The sequence below is a fragment of the Protopterus annectens genome, chromosome 6.part1, assembly GCF_019279795.1.
Source record: "Protopterus annectens isolate FY-2018-M chromosome 6.part1, PAN1.0, whole genome shotgun sequence".
NCBI lineage: Eukaryota > Metazoa > Chordata > Ceratodontiformes > Protopteridae > Protopterus > Protopterus annectens.
This window is the reverse complement of record NC_056738.1, coordinates 520309449-520332879: the sequence shown is the minus strand read 5'-3', so window position 1 is coordinate 520332879 and position 23431 is coordinate 520309449. Positions and strand designations below refer to the sequence as shown.

At 39.1% G+C, this 23431-nt stretch overlaps 1 protein-coding gene across 1 annotated transcript in view; it reads right to left on the bottom strand.

Annotated features, from left to right (window-relative positions):
• Nucleotides 1-23431, bottom strand: part of NBEAL1 (neurobeachin like 1) — a 2263075-nt gene that overhangs the window by 516387 nt on the left and 1723257 nt on the right. The window contains exon 46 of the mRNA XM_044075407.1: nucleotides 887-996. Within this exon, the coding sequence (XP_043931342.1) occupies nucleotides 887-996 (110 nt within the window). The remainder of the gene's footprint in view (nucleotides 1-886; nucleotides 997-23431) is intronic.

The window sequence follows — 23431 nt, the reverse complement described above, 5'->3', positions numbered from 1 at the left end:
CAATGCCATACTTTTGTTTATAAGTTGCACAACTTAGAATAATTTCCTCACTACCACAGATATGACATCCAAAGGTTACATTACTGTCTACAGTCTTCATCTGAGGCCAAGGATGAGTTCAGGTTTGAGCCCTTACTAGCTGAGGCAAGCTCACCATCTAAAAGGATCAGGGATCTGCTGAATGGTGGACATACCTCAAAGACTGAGACCTGAATATGGCGGAGTGCTTGTCCTTATGGTGATGCTCTGACACACACCTGGAGATGTGAGGAGGTCCTTTCTGCAGGTCATCATGTGAACAACTCATCCCAGTTGTATTTGTGAAATGGGTGCATGCACCGGTAGTGTAGAGTGATAAAGCCCCGATTATTGTTTAGAAGACATGAGTTTGAGTAGCGTTGCAGGCATTTGGCGTTACTCCAGCTGTCAACTACTGTACTTAAATGCCCTAGGGAGGGATTTTGAGACATGGAACTGACAAACCAATCTATATATTTATCCAATTACAAAAGGAAATACAAATTTCAGTGATAACATTTTTAAGTTCATTAAGCTAAAAACAGAGAATTCAAACAGTATGAATACAAAGGAGACTAGAGGCCAAATTACTCCAGTATAATAGGTCTGATTCCTTTCTGCATGCATATAATTCAGACAACATTCTCAAAAGAATGTTAACATTTTGTTTGCAATAAAACATTTTGCTCAACAATGGTCATTATGAGAAGAGATAACATTAATAGTATTCTACATTTGTATAATCACTCCAAAAACCTTCAGTGATGTCTCTTGCAGACCCCTTTTCTCCATTTGAGAATTCATAGACTATATAGCAAACATATAAAAATACAATAAATAAATGTTAACACACATGCACTACACTCACTAGTGCTTTACTGTGCTTGTAAATAAAATCTTCAGGTGATTTGGCCCACTTTGGCAGAACACAGTCATTCACTTTTTCCTTGGAAATTTGTAGTCGTCCAAGATCAAATTCTAGGGAGGTAAAGTTAGAAATGGTGAAAAAAAAAAGCAGACCACATCTGAAATCAAAACAGTAATGAGAAAATAAATATTCACAATAGATTGAACTGTTACTAACTATAATGTCATTGTTGACTGTTTATCAGGTTACGATATGGCAGTAGTCCTTTAGTAAGGCATGCCAAAATAAACAATTTTAAAGACGGCTATATAAGAACTTACAAAAGGACTAAAGACTGAAAAGGATGTTTCTCAACAAACACACACAAGTCACGCAATTAAGGCATTGAGAGGTGTGGATCTGATACAAATCATGTACAGTTGAGGGTGTAACTATATCTTTGTCTTTATTCCTAAAATGTCATCTGATGTGTTTAAGACAAATAGCCACAGTTACTTACTGTGCTTAAAAAACAGATTACATTTAATAAGTTCCAAAAGAAAGAACAAATCAGTGCTCAGTATTGACTGCCTTGTAATAATTTATGCCAAAAATCTCCCTTTCACATGAGCAAGAAAGACAATGCAGTACAAGACAGAGGGAATGAATGAAAGAGCAGAGGAAGCACACATACTTGTGTGTGTATACTGGGGAGAAGTTTTCACCTGAAAATCTGCTTTAAATGTGTCAGAACTTTTCACATAAACATAGTTTAAATGTGTCAAAAATATACAGTAAACTCTCAGTTAACCGGCACCCATGGGGATTGGTAGATGCCAGATAACTGTAGTTTCTGGTTGCTTGAGAGTTACTGTTAAAAATAGGCCTGACTAATACTGTACTCTGCATCATTTGTTTGGTTTGACTTGTTCTCAGGATGGAGAGAGAGGGAATTTGTTCCTATCTTCCTTTTTAAAACTCAAACTCTAAAAATGTAAGGCATGTTTCTGCAGGGGGAAACAAAGTGCAACACGTGAAACTTGTACTGTATTTCTTCGATTTTTTTTGCCGGTTGCTTGAGTTCTGGTAAACTGAGAGTTTACTGTATTTAAGCAGTTTCAAATTGCTTCTGCCCAAGTAACCACTAAATCAGCTTTTATCACTATTTGGGATGTAGTATACATTACTTAATCCTCTCTGCATTTTTTTTGGTTCTGTCCTTAATGTTTAACATTAAACCTGAATGTATGGTAAAAATCAGTTCAGTTAACTCATTTTTATATCTAAATAGACTAATCTTTGTTCAAATGAAAAAGTCAAAAAATGTCATTGCATGTTGAGCTCAAGAGGTTAGAGGCAATGGACATGTCAAACAAAAAAAATCCTCAACCCAGTATCTATACAAGTCGCACTCTCCTGGGAGAGAAGGGCACCAGATGACTCATGTAACTGGGACCAATAATGGAGTCACCATCTAAACCATGGTACTGTGACAAAAAAGGACAGAAAAAAATTGCTGTTATTAAAATCTTTAATGTGGCACACCAATGTTTATGAACATGGGCTCAGCTGTGTTCCGTTTTAATTATTTCATATGAATAGCAATTTGAAACATATTTACATCCTCCCTGTTTCCTTTTTCTTAAAGCAACATCAATACTGCATTAGTCAGATTCCAAGTACGGTATACTGAAAACTGGTATCACGAGTGCTGGATTAATGAGGTCTTACTAGTAAAATAATGTTGGCAGCATTCAACTGGAAAGATATCCAGCAATATCTACTTTGGGGTCAATCAAATTAACACAAAAATACTTCTTTGTCAACTTTCCTGTAAACAAGTGCAGATAAAATGAAATGTAGACTGTTGTCTCTTCAGAGTTCTTCACTCCTGCAAGAAATTTATGGAAGCCTCCGTAGCAAAAATGAGAAGAAAGCTGCATCCCTAAACACAATTGCGACAAGCCTGGAGAATACAACATACCTCACACTACAGTGTACTGGGATGAAGCCCTGACTACCACCCAGGCAAACAGTTCAATTAGCACTAAGAACGCTGGAGTTTGAGGGGGAGGATGTGCTTCAGTGGCCCAGCCACTTTATTAGTGATACCTGCTGGGGGATAGCTGATCACTAGCAAAAAGGTCAGGCAGTCTCACTCTGGTACACTGGTGAAAATACCACTGAGTTAGGGAGGTAGGCATGTTTGGGAGCATGCATACCTCTCCCCAACTAGTCAGCCACAGTAGCTTCCTCAAACCACCTAGATTAAAAAAATTGGTTTAAGGAAGAGAACGCTATGGTACCAACATCTGAACCAACCCCTTGCTAAAAGCACAGCTTCCAAGAAAGTAAATCAGAAGGACCTTCACCAGTGCTGTCTTCCCACCAGCAGTGTGCTTTTAACACATTCAAAGCTTTTATTGTCAGCAGGTACACAAATATTTTAAGTGATCACTCATCAATACTGACAGAAGAATGTCTTGGAAAGGAACAACTTTGACTCCTTCAGTTTAGTACGGCATAAATAAAATATACAAGCACTGTCCAGATAAAGAAGGGTTCAGACCCTTCTGTTTTCTCTCCACAAATATGTTAAGTTATGGTAGGTAATCTACAATTATCTTACTCTGTCTATAAAATCAGAAGGGTCCCTTTGGCACATGCATCATCATTCCCTTTGGCACAATGTCCCTTCACATTATCAAATTAACAATACCCTAAGCACCCATGAAGTGGTAAGGGACTTGGGCTCAAGCTGTCTGTGACCTTTATTTCAACCACCATGTGTCTACTGTAGTAAGGAAGGCTTTCTACATAGCACACTTGATTAGTTAATGCATCATCTCAAGGGTGAAAGAGGTTATAACCCCTCTATACTTGGCACTAATTCAACCCATAATTGAGTATAATGCCCTGTTTGGCATGTACCATACAAAGCACCTGCAGCAACTGGAGAGACCTCAGAGGTTTCTCACAAAGATTATCAAGGGACTACAGCATATGCCATACACAGACAAACTAAAGTCCCTGTCACTTTACTCTGTATCATATAGACTTCTTAGGCAAGACTTGGGTTTGGCTTACAGAGCCAATCTCAGACCCAAACTTAGTGCACTTGTTGCATACCTGTAAATCAAATGGGACTAGGGCCACCCATTACAGGGACCTAAATATTGCCTGCAACATAAATAGGACATGCTGGAGGGACAGATGCATCTCCCAGAGGCTGCTGCATCTTTGGAATAGGCTACCTATTCATGTGAAACAGAGTACCTCAATGCCACTATTCAAAAGGAACCTGGATGTCTGGATGAGGCACCATAAATTATTTGTGGGAATAGCACCCACAACCTTCCTGGACATAGGCAGTCATTACTAAATTGAATCCTGGGTATTGACTAACATTTCTATGGCATTACATTGGGATGAAACGGGTAGGCTTGAAATGGCCTCTGGGTCGATAGCCTGGTAATCTCCTACGATCCTATTATTGTAAGCCAACTCATTACTGAATTATAGCGGGAAGGGTGCAGAAGGAATACGTACATAAAGTCCATTAGGAACTACCTTAAGAAACCCCAGTCTATCTTTGGAGACAGCATCAAGGCTACAACATTTCATGCAAGTGTTGCACTTGTTCAAATCACGAATCACAGACATCCAGTGCTGAAGTGGCAACTGCCTGAGCAAACTGAAGCTCAACATGCCATGGTAATGGCTTATTAACCACAATGTAGCAGGACTGTTTAAAATCAGCAAACAAGTAATGAAAGTCTGCATTGCTAAAGGGTTGTTTGATTTCCAATTTGTAAAGAATAATCTCCACAAGGTTAGACTTAACAAGAAAATATACTGGTAAATGCAAAATTGAACTGAAAGTAAATTGTGAAGTCATATTTGCAAAGAGTAAAATGATTTAATTTAAAGGGAAACCTCCTTCTTGGGGAGAACTAAACATGGTTCCTTCAGATCACAAGGCTTGCAACCTAGGGACATACCCTAGTCAGCTAATGACCATATGAGAAACAATGCGTTTTAGAAAAAAAGGATAGGGGTTATAGAAAAAGGCTCAAATTTAAGTCCCAAGGATCAAGATATTATGAAAAGGGAAGGAGCAAAATACATAGAAATAAATGGAATTTGTTGGAACAATATATGTACAATAACGTTCAGGAGGCAGAGTGACGTTTAAGGGCAGTCAGGAATTGAACAATTTATATGATGTTAGATTGAATGACAGTTGTTATAAAGAAAGAAAACATATATAGTGTATAATATATGTAAATAAAAAAATGTTAATATGGTTGGTTTACTTTTCTATTAACGTATGTATGCCCAAGTCTTAAGTGATAATTTAATAAAAGTGTCAAAAATGTTTATGAAAAGAAAAAAAATGCAAGTGATCACAAAGAAACGTTTCTAACACAGGTAAGTTAAAACAAGACCTTATAAACCAAAGGGAAGTGAATGGCTGCAATAACAGAAAGATAAACTTTACCAGATGAATATGCCAGATTTTTATTAGATAGTGATAGAAGACAGTCAAGAACAACAGGAACTAGAAATGCATAGGAATCAAAATATTTGTAAAAGCCTGAGAGATCTTGCAGGGCTTCCCATAAGTCTTCACCAATTGCTCCACAGTTTTTTTTTAAACTGAGGATTACAATGGTGGTATCATTTAAATCCTAGATATTTTAGCACCGACTAATTTGCTCCTTCTTTTAATAAAGGTCCCTCTTCCAGTTCTTTTCTCTCTTTTATAATATTCAGTACCTCAAATACAGTTGGCTTAGACGTTGCCTTCCATTTTCTAGTAAGCTTTTTTTTTTTGCGGCCAACAGAAGTAAATAAAATAAGGCCTTACTATGTCTAGGCAATTAGGATCCTGTGTCCTATCTCATACATGCAGTAGGTGGATTGGACACTCTAAATTGGCCCTAGGTGTGTGTGTGTGTGTGTGTCTTCTATGGAAGGTTGGGTGCCGGGCCTGCAACTCGACACTGTAAAACTCCACTGCCAATCATGAGCGGACAGAGGATCCACTGTGGCGACCCCTAACCGGGAAAAAGCCGAAAGAAGAAGAAGTCCTATCTCATAAATCAAATCCTTATTTACAGCCATTTGCTCACCTAACATTTCTGACAGAGAACTCTGAGGAATTTTTAAAATCTGTCAACTCATGACACTCCCAAAATATATGTTGCCAGTTACACCTCTTTCTTCCCCATCAGACTTAACATTTGTAATCTACCTGAGAAAAAAAAATTGAAGTCTGCATAGGTGTTTTTTATACCCCAAGCAAACAATTCCAAGCAAATATCCTAAACCTTCTGAACTTTGTTGCATACTTGGGAGCCATACACATGCCCTCCCATCGTTCTCTTGTAAAATGCTACTTCATTCTCTCTTCCCTATCTTTTCTAACCCCCCTCTGACTGATTCTTATGGTTATCATGCAATATTTTATATGCTCCATCAATTATTCTTTTTTTAACAGAAGATTCTGTTCTAGATTAGACTAAAACCCCCGCCACAGCAGGTCTTTCACTTAAGAATCCCCTATTCCTTTCTCTTTGCCTATACTGTCATATCAAGCCCTGGTACAGAAGACGTCTCTAAATGTCTTTTTGGTCTCATCCCGCTACATTACCCCCCCCAAGTTATTTGTTCCCAATACCTTGGCTCCCCTGTAGTTTTCTCAAGTAAATTCCAGCCCCCCCCCCTCTTTCCTGTTTGCTGTACCCTTCCTTGCAGTCACCCTATTGGCAAAACCTTTGTCCATTCTCATTTTGGCTTAGTTCTTACAATACTTCCTGCTAATTCACGAATATAATATTCTGTATGTTGGCTATTTTTATCCTTAAGGATCTACATCTAAAATCCCACTCTCTGTTTCTTGAACTTCCCATTGCTTCATCATCATCCCTTTCCATTTTGAATTATAACCTTCTAACTTGTGTTATGTATATGAGCCTTAACTGTGTAACTCTAAAATATCCCTTCAAATCAGGTAACCCTAAACCGCCTTACTCATTGGAAGGATCAACTTACTCCACTTAACTCTTGCCCTCTTTCATTTCCAGATAAATTTCTACCACTCTATGAATTTTTACCCACAACTTCTCTGGTTGACAAAAATATGCCTTACCCATATATAAAATTAAAGGGATTAAAAACGTCTTCACTGCTTGAATCTTACAATGCATATCCATAAACAAGAGCTTCCAGTCTCTTGGTTTTTTTTTTTTTGTATTATTGTTTTGGTCTCTTCTCATATAGCTGCCATAATCCTTTGTAATCCATACTCCTAAATTCTTCATCTTACTGTACCCCCAGATAAATATGGGTACTGCTGAACCAATCTGTGTGTGGCTACATAATTTACATCTACAACCTTTGCTTTATCTACATTAAATCCATATCCTGAAAAGACTTGGAACAGTTAAAATATTCCACAACACTGACATATCCTTTTCTGGATTTATCAGGTACAAAATAATATCTGCAAATAAAGCCTACTTTTCTTAATTACCATAACTATTATTTCCTTTAATTTCTGAATCTCTTACTTTCTTTGCCAATGGCTCTAAATACAAGGCAAATAACAAAAGGGAAAGAGGACACCACTGCCTGGTTCCTCTGTTCAAATGCAACTTATCAGAGAGGAACAGTCCTACTTTAATTCTTGCCTCTGATCATTCATACAGCTTCCTAATTAACCTTATTATTGTATAAGGCCAATGCAAATGCTTCCATTGCCCTACTCAAAATTCCAGCTTACTCTACCAAATGCTTTCTCTACATCAAGACCCACAAACAGTGGTATTTTCTTAAATTCTGCTTCCCTCTGGATCATCGTTGTTTTACTAATGTTGTCAAATGTCTGCCTCCCTTCAAAAAACCAATATGATCCATATCTATCAATTTTAGCAACACCTTTGCCATTCTTTTAGTTAGCTAGTACAGGTAAAGACTTTATAATCATTGTTTAAAACTGAAATGGGTCCAATGGTCTTTACTGTCATTAGGTATACAGCTTTCTTCTAAGATGTTAGTGCTTCTCCTCCTTTTAAAATACTGTTAAACAAAATCTTCCAGATCTTTATCACTTTTTTCCTGTGGAAGACTAAATGTTAGAAGGGAATACCATCTTTTCCTGGAGACTTTCCTGAAGACTGATTATACATCAACATTTTATCTCATGCTAGTTGTTGAGCCTCATTGTACTTATAACCTTAGCATAATTAAGTCTTCCATAAATATTTGCATTTGTGCTCTTTCTTGATTTCCACATTTCTCTGCTTTATACAAATTTTTATCAAACTTCTAAAATATCTCTGGTTATTTTTCTTGTTATAGGCTCCCTACATTGGGCAATAACCCTTTCTACTTTCTGCTGCCTATGTTGTCATGCTAATAGTCTGTGCTCTGAAGTTATAAAAAAATAGCAGGTTTTGGTGGAATATAAATACACACCACTGTAATCCTCCTCCCTTGCCAATGGCCTGCTTCTACCACAAATCTACCATTATTGTTTTCCCTACATCTTCTATCCACTGTTGAAGACCCTCTAGCAATTACTATAATTACTCACCTTTTCATTTTTCCAATATCCTGCTGAATATTCATTCTGGAATCCTTTCTTTATCAACTTCACATGCTCATTTATTTCCAAATGCATCTGCTGCAGCATTGCTATTTGTACTTGGCATTTCTTAATATAATTCAATAGTCTTATCATTTTTGTCTGTAACTGTACAGATATTTACTTTCTATCAGAATATGGAAAGCAGAGCCATTTTGATAAAAACACTACTGTTTCCACCCATTATACATGAGTTTTTTTAATGTGCATTTCCAACTTTTTGTCTTACGTGCACACTTAATGTTTGGCAAGCTGATCTGTTACACAGTTGTTTGTTCTTTTCTCCATTTGAACAAATGTTATACTTTTCAAGACTTTGTTTTCATGAAAACCCTCAAACAAACAAATACATTTTCAACTCCTCATACCCTATAAACTTGGAACAAATGCACAAAACTATGAACATCTTCAAAAAATGAAGTTTATCTCTCCAGAGAGGAACAACTGCCTAAATCAACAGCTGCACCTACAGGCGTTACCTAACCTAAAATTAAGGTTTCTCACGTGCGACACCCATGCACTGGCCCAACAATCAAGGAGCCTCAATCCTCACAACTAACACCAGTAAGGGGCGTCCACATAAGGGAGGATAAATACCCACACAGCAAAGTACAATTTCCCTTAAGCACACAGAGATCACAGTCAGTCTGGGGCTGGTTTCTCCCTTTTTCTCAAGACTCCCTACTGGCACAGCTATAGGGTCCAGATCTCAGTCTAGTGGGAAAGCTAAATCCTCCCGCACCCTCTCTGTCCAACCATTGCTTCGTGTCCCTGCCCAAGTAGCTGACACATACACTTTGAGATAAGAGTTATATACAACCACACAGACACTCCTGGGGAAGGCTGGCACAGACTCTCCAGCTGTGCCTCCTTTCTGCCCAGTCTAAAAGGTAGTACCAGCTGCCACCACCCACTAATATCTGCTACTAAAAAGGCCCTTAACAAAGCATGTCCAATTATTACTGTGCAATATTATTATCCAACTGATAAATGTGACTGAACAGCAAGGCTTATTTGGGGTGGCTTGGACAGTATCACTATATACATGCCATGTACTCTAGCTTTAATTATCTTTACACAAAATAGCCACAGTTGAAAGGTTTAAAAATATTTAATAATAAATAATAAAAACACAAGACAATACTTCTTAATACACAGTGCTAGTCAAGAGTTCATAGAACATAGAGAAATACTTAAAATAATACAGTAGAAAAGTTCTGACATCAATACAGAAAAAAAGACTAATCTACTCTTCCTATTTCCTAGCTATTTCTAAGAGAAAACACAGTTCTAAAATAAACTTACATATACAGCATAGGCAGTGCTGGTGAGTTGGAGGTTTCCAAGACAAATGCTAAAATGTTTGTGGATTCTCTCTCTCTAAATTGATAATACAGTGCTGCTTCACATTACATCACTCTTAACAATTCTCTGGTTTCCCCAGACTAACAAAAATTCAGAGAGTAACAGCCTTTTTGATCTTGCAGCTGGTCAGCAAGCCACAGCAATAAAATAAATTATACATGTAAATTCTAGCCATTAACTCTGGCTTCAAAACAATAGGCAGAATGACTTTATCTAGACATCTCAGCTCCAAGTTTTGACATCAAACAATTACACAATGCTTGACTTATCAGCATTCCTCCAGTACAGTGCAATGTGGTTACATTTTATAAGTTCAACATTTACCATAATTTTCTTATCTTTAAGAAAACAAGCATGTGGCTTACCATTAATATTTACAAATGACAGAATTATCTACAAAATTCTATCTGGCTAGGCTGGCAGCCTTCACATATCTCACCCCCTGGGAGAACTCAAGCTAGTTTTTCAAGTGACCCCTGAGAAAAGTTGCTTGAGAGTGTTAGGTCTATCTGAGTTTACCTTACCCCATTCCCTGTCTTGAGAGCCCATGTGTGTTGGCATTGCTAATCCCACTGTGGTGATGCATTGACATATCATATGCTTGCAACCCTAAGCTCCATCTTAGCAACTTGGGATTTTGCTGACTGGCTCTGTGTAACCATGTTAGGGTATTGTGGTCTGTAAATACAGTGAATTTTCTTCCATACAGACAAGGCTGAAGTTTCTGCAGCGCCCACACTATGGCTAGACATTCCTTTTCTACAGCTGCATAGCACTCCTCCCTGGGTTGGAACCTATGACTGAGATAAACCACTGGGTGCTCTTCTCCATCTGAAGAAATCTGGCCAAGTACAGCCCCCACTCCATGGTTCGAAGCATCCACCTGCACAACAAATTCTTTGCTGTAATCTGGACTGGCTAACAGAATGCCTGCTCACATGCTGGGGTCCACAATAACCTTATCTGGCCTGTTTTTCCTTGTCAGGTCTGTGAGGGGAGCAGCTATGGTACTATAACCAGGGACAAACTTTCTGTAGTACCCTGCTGTCTCTAAGAATGCCTTCACCTGCTTTTTGGTAACAGGTGCAGGCCATGCCTGAATGGCTTCTACTTTGGCAGGTTCTGGCCTGATCTTACCACTCCACAGTCTATGTCCCAGGTCAGAGACCTCTGCTATACCCACCTGACATTTGCTTGGCTTAATGGTCAACCCTGCCCTCTGCAGTCTGCCCAGCACCTCCCTGACATGTTCAAGGTGCTCTTGCCTGGAATGGCTGTAGATGGCAATATAATCTAAATAAGCAAGGGCAAACCCTCCTGCTCCTGTTAGGATATGATTTACCAGCCTCTGAAAAGTTGCTGGGGCATTTTTCATCCCAAAGGGCATCTTTGTGAACTCATACAAGCCAAAAGGAGTCACAAAGGCTGACTTCTCTTTAGCACTGGGAGTCAAGGGCACCTGCTTGTTTGTAAGATACTTAGCCCCACACAGCTGCTCTAGGGCCTCGTCTGTCCTAGGCATGGGGTAAGCATCTGACTCTGTGTTACTACTTAATTTCCTGTAGTCCACACAGAACCTGGTGCTGCCATCTTCCTTTGGTACCAGCATCCCTGGGGAGGCCCAGGGACTGTTGGACTCGAATTACCCCTAGTTCCAACATCTCCTTATCTCCTCCCTCAGTGTCTGTCTGACTCTCTCAGGCACCCTATAAGGGGCCTGCCTAATAGGCCTTTGGGGTCCTGTATCCACCGGGTGCTACACTAGGTGGGTGCTCGCTGGTTTCCCAGTGAGCATGTCCCCAAACTCCTGTAACACTGCTCGGATTTGTTGAACCTGGGTAGGAGATAGCTGCTGGGACATTTCTACCCCTTCCACTGAGGTGTCTGTGCAACCCTCACTGAGGAGATCAGTCACCAGATCTCCCTCAGACTCCTCCTGCAAGCCACTGCAAATACTCAGCACAAAAGCCTCCCTATCATGGTAAGGTTTCATCATGTTAACATGGTACAATTTGTGCTCCTGCCTCCTGCCTAGCAGTTCTACCATGTAGTTAACATCACTTACCTTCCCTTACCACCTTCTAGGGTCCTTCCCAAGCTGCTTGCAGCTTGTATCTGACAGGAATGAGAACCATTACCTGCTGCCCTACAGCATACTCTCTAGCTCGAGCATTCCTGTCATACCATATCTTTTTCTGTTGTTGGGCTTCTGCCAAGTTCTCCTGGGCCAAGCCCATGAGTTCCCTGAGCCATGTCTTAAGGTTTAGGACATACGCCACAACAGACTTCCCTGTGAGGTTCACACTCACCTTCCCACTCATCACGAATTAAATCTACAGGTCCCCTCACCCTATACCCTTACAGCAACTCAAAGGGTGAAAAACCTGTGGATTCCTGGGGAACCTCTCTGTAAGCAAACAGATGGGGCAAATATTTGTCCCATTCTCTCTTAAACTGGTCTGCAAATGCCCATAGCATGGACATGAGTGTAGAGTTTAACCTCTCAACAAGCACATTAGTCTGGGGATGGTAGGGGGTGGTCTTCAGGTGCTTCACCCCACAGTGCTTCCACAGACAAGCCAGCAGGTCTGACATGAAATTGGCACCTCTGTCAGTCAGTATTTCTTTTGGGAAACCTACCCTGCTGAAAATCTCTAACAAAGCATTTGCCACCTTTTCTGCCTCAATGGAGGACAAAGCCACTGCCTCAGGGTATCTTGTAGCATAATCTACTACCACTAGGATATACTTTTTCCATGTGGAACTTGGGGTACTCAGAGGCAATATCCATAGCTACCTTTTGAAATGGCTCCTCAATCACAGGCAAAGGCATCAAAGAAGCTCTCACCTCGTTTCCTGCATTGCCTACCTTTTGGCACTGCTCACAGGTCCTGCCATACCTTGTTACATCTCTGGAAATTCCAGGTCAATAAAAGTTCTGCATAATATGTCTCTTTGTACATTTTATGCCCATATGACCTGCAAAGGGAATCTCTTGGGCTATGGCTAGAAGCGCCAGACAGTAGGCTCTAGGCACTACCAACTGCTGTACCCTCTCACCTTCTAGCCCTCCCTCAGGGGTCCAATCTCTATACAGTAACCCTTTGTCCCAGTATACAGATTCCCCCATCCCTTGAGAATCAGGTACCTCAATAGCTACCTCTCTCAGGCCTTGCAATGTAGGGTCTGAGAGCTGAGGCTGTCTCCACTCTCTCTTTGTAACCCTCCCCAGCTCCCCTTCCACAGGAAGTCTGGCATCCTCTGACAGTGGTGCCTCATTGTCAGCCTGGGTTCTACTACTCACCTCTACCTTTGCAGTCACTCTGTCCAAGGAAACATCAGTACTCACAAGCAGCTGTGGCTCACCTTCAGTCTCACTGCTACAGCGTAGCTTCCTCCCTGAAGTAACCACCTCACTAGTCCTGGCTGCAAGTGTGTGGTCTGTCTGGGTCTCCCCCAGGCTACCAGACTCACATGCTTGTCTCGAAGCCTGACTGTGTGCAACTGCATTAACAGATAAGGAAGGATTTTGATAAGGCAGTACTATCAGGATATCTGTTGGATGGTAGTTTGGTACCCCTGTTGTCTCAAGACAACCTACTATTGGCATTTTGTCTTTCCCCACTTACTGGCTCTCTCAGATTTTGTTCCACGTCTTGCCTCCGTGGACATCTGTATGCCACATAGCTCCACTGGTTGCATTCAAAATATTTAACCCTGGACTAGTGGCTTCCCCTGCTACTGGCAGATTCTGTTGGGGCAGTCTGTGCTGCCCACCATGGGTTCCTTTAGACCCATGAGCAGAACTGGGGGCCCCTTTCCTGTGCAAGGATGCCCTGCTTGCTAGGAATAGGTCTTCCTTCTTCCCCAACTCACCTGGAGTAGCACATTGTCTATCCGCTGACCAGATCCTCATGTCCTCAAGCAAAGTGCTAAGGGCTTGTACCATCACCAAAAGGTCTGCCAGCCCTTCAAAAGTGGTGACCTGAGACATCCAATCACCCACCTATGGAAATAAGTGCTCAGTTCAGCAACATATTCGCACACACTTTCATCTGCCTTGCATCTATGCTCACAAAACTTTTTCCTACAAGTTTCAGGTGTTAGCTTAAGACATTCTATCAAGTAATTCTTGACAGCAGTATAATCAAAACATTCACAATCAGAAATTTTAGACAACAGAGTTACAGCTTTACCATGGAGTAAGGGGGTCAGGAACCATACCCAGAGTCTTTGGTCAACATCATACTGTTTATATACCCTCTCAAACATATGAATGAAACTATCAAAATTATCCCCCTCTGTAAACTGCGGAAGAAATTTACTGAACTTTTGTGCTTCTGGGTCCAGTTACTCCCTTCCCCATTACCTCCATGACTCTGGCGAAGAGTCATCATCTCCTTTTCGTGCTGCCTCTGCCACTCCTTTTCCATAGCTTTCATTTCCAAACGCCTGGCCTCCAACTCAAGTCTCTTTAGCTTCAGATGGATTTTTAAGTCCTCTGCACAAAGGGTGAGCTGTCCATTTCCTGAGTGTTGTACATCTCCACGGTCAGTCTGATCATCCTCCTGGTAGCTGTTTTCTGATACAGCTGTGACCAAAGCTGCAATCATGTCTGCCTTAGTCAGGTTTCCCTGCACCAGTCCTTTAGCCTGGCACATCTCAGCCAGCTGACTCCTTGTCAGCTTTCCATACTCCCTCTGCTGACATGCTTGCCTGCTTCCAGTGCTCGATTCAAAATTCCAACTTACTCTGTCAAATGTTTTCTCTGCATCAAGACATCTCTCTGCATCAAGACACACCAACAAAAATATTTTCTTACTTTCTGCTTCCCTCTGTGTTGTCATTGTTCTACTAATGTTGGCAAATGCCCCCCCCCCCGAACAAAACGACACTGACCCATATCTATCAATTTTGGTAACACCATTACCATTCTTCTAGCTAGTATAGCCATAAACACTTTATAGCCATTGTTTAAAATAGAAATAGGTCTATAGGAAGCTGGGTCTGAAGGGTCTTTACCATCTTTAGGTAACAGAGTGACCACAGCTCTCTTCTAAGATGTCGTTGCTTCTTTTCCTTTTAAAATGCTAAATGGATCTTTATCACTTGAATCTTCTCCTTATTACCAAACTTCCACCTGTTCCTGGAGATTTTCCTGTAGACTGATGATACATCACTGTTTTTATCTTGTCAGCTCTTAACTGTTAGTTGATGAGCCTCATCTACCATTTATCTTGGCATAATTAAGGCTTCCATAAATATTTTCATATGTACTTTTGCTCAAGTTCCACATTTCTCTGCTTTAGACACATTTTCATAAATTTCCAGAATATCTCTAAAACGTCTGCAGGATATTTGCTTATTTTTGTTACAGGCTCCCCAAGTTTGGCAACAACCTTTTAAACATTCTGTTGCCCAAGTCATTGTGCTAAAAGACTTTGTGCTCTGGAGTTATCAAAATAGTTGCTTAACTGCTGTCTTTCAACACTCTTGCATATTATCCAAAATACTCCCCTATTTTCTCTTTAGCATTCTGCATTTACTCCTTCTCTTGTTCTGTGAGGCTCCCCTTATGGTGAAATATTTTAACCTTTGCCAGCCCCTCTATGTAATTTCTATTATTTCTTAACCATATCTTCTTCTCTTTTATTCTGACTCTATTTTTAAACTCCATTTTCATTTTATTCCAGCCACTAACTAACTTCTGAAGATATGTCTACCTTCCCTAATAATTCTCGAATAATTTCCAATACCCATTCCTTAAATTCCTCTCTTTTTAATGGGTAGATGTGAAAGAGCTAGTGTCTTATTTTTACTTCATTACCTTGCGTTTTTATCTTGGTTTTTATTTGTGCATGATCAGAAATAGTTATTGGATGTGTGTCGAAGTTTTCAATTAAATGCACATCTTCTTGTGAAATATAATTTCTATCTAGTCTAGCCCAGTTATTGTACCTTGCGGAATATGTAAATTCTAAGTCCAAAACAAATAGTAAATAAGAAAAATAATTAAATAAATGTCCATTAAAAACCAGGACATTCATAAAAGCAACATGCACAATAAAAAAAGTTATATATATACACACGTACATCTTGTGTGCAAGGCAAATGTTAACATTAAAATCTTCGTATCTGTAAAAAAAACATTTAATGTTTATGGTCTCATTTAAACACAGGGGCAATCTGCCTCCAAGGAGATTTGCCATTTACTTTCTTTATATTCTAAAATGGTCTTGTAATCCCCACTCAACAAACTAGGTACATTATCCACTACAAAAAAGAAAACTTTTTGAAGTTCTCACACACTAGAGAATGTCTGGCTAAAGCATTAGTAGTGTCTTTATTTCTAATGGCTAATACATACTCATAAATTCTTTTCCTTAAGGATTCTAATGGTCTTCCCCGTGTATAAACAAGTGCAAGAGTTGCACAAAGCTGTGTAAACAACACAGGCAGAATCGCATGTGTAGCATCCATTGCACCAGAAAATTCTGTGTACATGGCCTAAACTCAATGGAACTAGAATTAGCCACATACCTGCATTGTCTACACTTCCCACAAGCATAAGTACCTAGTGAAGTGGACCGTCCCTCTAATACTAATAGGTTCACCCCTCTAAAATGTTTGTTAAACTAACCCTTTCTTGTAAGTAAATAAGGGTTTACTACCTAAGACCTTAGCCAAATCAGAATTGCCCAGAATCACCTTCCAATTGTCCGCTACAATGTGTCTAATGACAACCATGTCATTGGGAATGGGAACTGGAAAGGCTAATCTGTATCTACCTTCCCTGATACTTGCCCGTTCTTCAAAGATGGCAAAATTGCCAACAGATAAAATGGGGTTACCAATGCTCAAACCTAAGCCCCTAACCTCATCAACTATCCTTCTTAGCCAGATGGAATCATATCCTCTCTGAATAAAAAAATGTGCCAACCTGTCAAGCTCAACTGAAAAAAACCTCCTCATCACTGGTTAAACGACTTAGTCTAATCAATTGCCCTTTAACACCCTTCTTCAAATGTTCAGGATGTAGACTGTCTTTATGTAGGTACTGGTTGACGAAAGTGGACTTTCTTTAAATTCTACTAGAAAACACAGAATTAACCCTGTCAAATTCCAAATGAACATCCGGAACGTCAATACTTTCGCCAAAACCACCCACTGTAAATTTCAAAAACCCCGGAGCCCATAGCGACACCAGACGGTTGTTGAAAGATCAAACCATCAAACTTAAAGTTGTTTTTCATAATAATGTCCATTAAAACACAAATGGTGTCAACCATTGGCATTGTCAGAAGAAGTAAATCTAGATAAAAATTCCCTCAGATATTCTAGACCAATGTCCTGATCAGTGCTAGTATATAGGGACATGACATCCAGAGATGCAAAAATAAATGGTGCATTAAATCTCCAAGATTATTAATTAACTCTAACAAATGCCAAGAGTCATGAAGACAAAATCTCGTGTTCTGAACCACAAGGTTTAACAACTCATCTAACCAAATAGAGATGGTTTCAGTCTTGGAATATGCAGCCGACATTATAGGCCTAAAAAGGGGATGTGCTCTGTTCTTGTGTACCTTAGGAATGCCAAATAAAACTGCCAACTTAGGCTGTTCCACACAAATTTTTATAAGTAGAATAACTGATGCAACCTTGACAAAACAAATCAAATAACGTCACATCAACTTTCCTAAAGCAATCATGGACAAAATCACCATAGACTCTCATGTAGTTGTTTTCATCATTTAAAAGTATAAAAAGAGCTTCTTTATAGTCATCTACCTTCATGATAACTATAACCCCACCCTTATCAGCCTTCATGATGCACAAATCCTTGTTTTGGGCTAAAAATCCTAAAGCCTCTAACTCTTTGTTTGAAAGATTAGACTTAAAAGTAGTACTAGAACAAACTTTCTTAAATTCTCTTTTACATAACCCACTGAATGCCTGTAAGGTGGCACACAATGGTGGATTATATGTGCTCCTACTTCTAAAATCATCGACATTAACAGTGTTAGCAGGCAAACCATCAAAAATAAACTTTAAATTCAACTTTCTTGAAAACAGGTGCAAATCAACAATTAGATTTGTAATATTAGTCTTATTGGAAGGGATGAACGAAAAAACATGCTGCAATACAGTTAAGAGTTTCCTGAGCAAGAGTCACTCCACTTAAATTATGTACATCGATATAAAAACTCAATTTTTTCTTGCTCCTGTTGTACTTGTTCCAATCCCTGGTATTGGTCTGAGCTTTGTTCGACCATCTCGGGATTCTCTGATTCCCTGTCTTCTCTTGCCTACCAAAAAAGGCCTATTGCTATTATACCAAACACCAGATGAACTAGATAGCTTAATTTGACCAGTAACAGTAGCAGCATTATTGTTGTCTGTCATGTTAGTAGGCATATTACTGCTGATAGAGGCTGCAGAAACAACCACGGTTGTGTTCGTGACATTACTAACCCCACAAAACTGTCACTAGTCTTAATTTTCAGTATAAAGCGTTCAATGACCAATTTGGCTGAGATGAGCGCTCCAGGGAGACATCCGGAACACACAACACTGATTCTGTGAACATTTGTCCACCTAACTTCAGTGATGTTACTACTTTTGTGTTTAATGACACTGGGAATCCTTTTTTGCAGGAACTGCTTTTAACCCAAGTGTTTTTGAGGAAAGATTGGTGGATGACAATTTTGAATCATGTAAAAATTACATTTTGTGTCTGGAAAAGCTGTCGCTTAAAATTATTTCGTTACAACTTGAGATTGCGTATTTGGAAGAAAAATATTAGGTTAAATATTGTTCCTTGCGGTTTAAGATGCTACAAGTTGCCTAATTGTGTAAACCAGGGTGACTTGTTATTTGAACAGCTTGTTGAACTGTATTAAGAACTGGTTTGACTGCCATGAGTTTCCTTGTTGCTCATTACAAGGATGTTTTAGCGGCATTAAAATGCAATATGGAGTCTTTGGAATTGAAAATTAAGACTAGTGACAGTTTTGTGCTTCTTAAATCTTCATATTTTGGCATTTCTGCTAAGACTGATAGACAAAGAGCCTCTATCAATAGCAAGGAAGCAGGGCAAGTTAAAGAGGGACAGTCTTGCTTACAAAAACAAAATGGCTTATACATTATCAAGAGGAAATGAAAGATGTTCCAACAACTTTACTAACGTTCAGGACTCTGGGGTTAGTAATGTCCCAAACACAACCATGGTTGTTTCTTCAGCCTCTAGTAGCAGTAATATGCCTACTAACAAGACAGACAAAAATAATGCTGCTACTGTTACTGGTCAGATTGAGCAATCTAGTTCATCTGGTGTTGGCTGTAGTAATAGTAATGGGCCTTTTTTTTGGTAGACAAGACAGGGAATCAGAGAACCCTGAGATGGTCGAACAAAGCTCAAACCAACACCGGGGATCGGAACAAGTACAACAGGAGCAAGAAAAAGAACTGAGTTTTTGTATCGATGTACTTAATTTAAGCTGAGTGACTCTTGCTCAGGAAACTCTAACTGTATTGCAGTGTGGTTTTTCTTTCATCCCTTCCAATAAGATTAATATTACAAATGTAATTGTTGACTTGTGCCTGTTTTTAAGAAAGTTGAATTTAAAGTTTATTTTGATGGTTTGCCTGCTAACACTGTTAATGTTGATGATTTTAGAGGTAGGAGCACATATAATCCACCATTGTGTTCCACCTTACAGGCATTCGGTGGGTTATGTGAAAGAGAATTTAGGAAAGTTTGTTCTAGTACTACTTTTAAGTCTAATCTTTCAAACAAAGTGTTAGAGTCTTTATGATTTTTAGCCCAAAACAAGTATTTGCGCATCATGAAGGCTGATAAGGGTGGGGTTATAGTCATCATGAAGGTAGATGACTATAAAGAAGCTCTTTTTGTACTTTTAAATGATGAAAACAACTACAAGAGAGTCCATGGTTATTTTGTCCACGATTGCTTTAGGAAAGTTGATGTGACGTTATTTGTTTTGTCAAGAAATTTGTGTGGAACAGCCTAAGTTGGCAGTTTTATTCGGCATTCCTAAGGTACACAAGAACAGAGCACATCCCCATTTTAGGCCTATAGTATTGGCTGCATATTCCAAGACTGAAACCATCACTATTTGGTTAGATGAGTTGTTAAACCTTGTGGTTCAGAACATGAGATGTTATCTTCATGACTCTTGGCATTTGTTAGAGTTAATCAGCAATCTTGGAGATATTAATACACCATTTATGTTTGCATCTCTGGATGTCATGTCCCTATATACTAGCACTGATCAGGACATTTGTCTAGAATATCTGAGGGAATTTTTATCTAGATTTACTTCTTCTGGCAATGCCAAAGTTGACACCATTTGTGTTTTAATGGACATTATTATGAAAAACAACTTTAAGTTTGATGGTTTGATCTGTCAACAACTGTCTGGTGTTGCTATGGGCTCCAGGGTTTCATCATCCTTCGCCAATTTAGTCATGGCTATGTGGGAGCTCAAGCACTTAGTTGAACATCCGTTGGCTTAAAACATTCTTTTTTACAGGCGTTCTATAGATTTGTTTTTCTTATGGAATGGGAATTTAGATACCTTTTTGAGTTTTGTTTCAGATTTAAATCAAAGTACTGGCTTTTTGATATTTACAGTGGATGGTTTTGGCAAAAGTATTGACTTTCTGGATGTTCATTTGGAATTTGACATCGTTAATTCTGTGTTTTCTAGTAGAATTTTCAGAAAGTTTACTTTCGTCAACCAGTACCCTACATTAAGACAGTCTACATCCTGAACATATGAAGAAGGGTGTTATTAAAGGGCAATTGATTAGACTACGTCGTTTAACCAGTGATGAGTTTTTTCAATTGAGTTTGATAGGTTGGTACATTTCTTTTACTCAGAGAGGATAAGATTCCACCTGGCTAAGAAGGTAAGTTGATGAGGTTAGGGGCTTATGTTTGAACATTGATAACCCCACTTTATCTGTTGGCAATTCTGCCATCTTTGAAGAACGGGCAAGTATCAGGGAAGGTAGATACAGATTAGCCTTTCCAGTTCCCATTTCCAATGACATGGTTGTCATTAGACACATTGTAGAGGACAAGTGGAAGGTGATTTTGGGCAATTCTGAAGGGTTAGTTTAAAAAACATTTTAGAGAGGGGGGAACCTATTAGTATTATAGGATGGTTCACTTCACTAGGTACTTATGCTTGTGGGAAGTGTAGATAATGCAGGTATGTGGCTAATTCTAGTTCCATTGAGTTTAGGCATGTACACAGAATTTTCTGGTGCAATGGATGCTACACATGCGATTCTACCTGTGTTTTTTACACAGCTTTGTGCAACTCTTGCACTTGCTTTTATATAGGGAAGACCATTAGAACCTTAAGGAAAACAATTTATGAGCATGTATTAGCCATTAGAAATAAAGACACTACTAATGCTTTAGCCAGACATTCTCTAGTGTGTGAGAACTTCAAAACGTTTTCTTTTTTGTGGTGGATAATGTTGTACCTAGTTTGTTGAGTGGGGATTACAAGACCATTTTAGAATGTAAAGAAAGTAAATGGCAAATCTCCTTGGAAGCAGATTACCCCCCGGGGTTAAATGAGACCATAAACATTAAATTTTTTTTACAGATGCAAAGATTTTAATGTTAACATCTGCCTTGCACTCAGGATGTACGTCTGTATACATAACTTTTTTATTATGCATGTTGCATTTATGAATGTCCTGGTTTTTAATGGACATTTAATTATTTTTCTTATTTAGTATTTGCTCATTTTAGTCATGTGTTTCTTTCTTTTTTGTATATATGGATGGGTGTGTTATTTGTCACATGTTTTCTGAAGACATTTGCTGGTCATAAAAGCGAATGAAAGCTTTAAAAGACTTGTGGAGTCTGGCTCTGATTTTCTGCCTTGGTTGGAGTATTTTGGACTTGTTACTTAGTTACTCGGTTTTTTGAACAGTGTTGTAAATGTGTAAATTTTGCCAAGAGTTGCTACTACTGAATTCATATCTTGCAAACCAAATATTTTCATAAAGTTATTCAGACGTCTACCCTGTTTTGTTATATTGTCCCTTCTAGGTCTCCCCGATTTTATTTATTTCATTTTACATTTGTTGACCAGGAAAGTCTGACTAGACACAGGTCCATTTTCAGCGGAGGCCCGTAGAGAAAAGCTCCAAACATTAATACAGAAAAAAGTAGCTAAAAACAGTCTCGAATATGGAAACATAGTACAAAACATGCTTACAAAAGAAAAAAAAATAACACATTATAAATATATTACATATGAGGATAGGTAGGTCTTGGCAGAAGGCTCCCAGCCCTACTGCAGTTTAAAGGGGAAAGAATTAGTCATAAAGCAGAAAACAAAGCTATGTATGTTAAGAATAAATTAGAGTACATATCGTAAAGGCTCACATTGTGTAACATATGTGGTAGTAATCTAATTCCCACTTAGTTGTTTTTACAAGTTGGACTTTGGGAGAACCTTTTGATTCATATCTGAATCCTAGCAACAGTGCAATGGTATGGACTAACCTCGGGAGTAACATGAGCAGAGCCAGTTATTGGTGTAGTAGGTTTTAAGAAGTTTTTTAATTTGGGAAGTAGAGGTGGTGGCAGTTAAGTGGGTTGGAAGTGAATTCCATGTTCTGGCAATAGAGCAGGCAAAGAGAGATTTACCAGCCTCATTCTTATGTTTGATGACATTTATGTGGTTCTGAAAACTTGATCTTTGGGTTCTAGTGGTGGTGTAGGGGTGAATTAGATCATGGAGTGCAGGGGTTTTGTTGGGAAAGTAGTAGAGCTTGTGAGCTATTGATAGTTGGTTGAGTAGGAGTAGTTGGGGAAACTCAAGCCAGATGAGCTGGCTGAGGGCTAAACAGTGATGGGATCTATGAGAGATGTCTGTAGCAAACTTGGCAATCTTATTGTAGCAGGATTCCAGTTTGCTTAGTTCTGTGTGGTGAAAATTAGTTAAGATAGGGGAGGCATAAAGGAGAATGGATAAGAGGTGAGTCCTTGCTAAGGTGGCTTTGGTAGGTTTTGTGATGAACTGACAGTTTCTGTATAGGAGGCCAAGCTTTTTGTTAACTTTTTTAATTGTTTGGGCTGTGTGTATGTCAAATTTTAGATTACCATCGATTTCCACGCCTAATAGTTATGTGTTTATTGCTGGGGTGATTTGTGTCTTGTCTTTAGCTGTTATAGTAAAGTCATTATTTAGTGGTGGAGATCTACTGGGGCTAAAGAGGATGAGTTTGCTTTTTTGGGATTGAGAATAAGTTTTATATTAGTGAACCATGTTTCTGCTAAGGAAAAGTTATTTTGAGTAATGGTTCTTAGTTCATGTAGGGTAGGGGAAGCACATATAATAGTGGTGTCATCTGGATATTGCACAACTGAGGCAGATTGTGCTGATGACACTATTTGGTTAGTAAATAGTGAGAATAGCAAAGGCCCAAGGATGGACCCTTGTGGAACACCTATGTTAACGGGTAGTAGAGGGGACAGATCTTTTTGCCAGAGAACA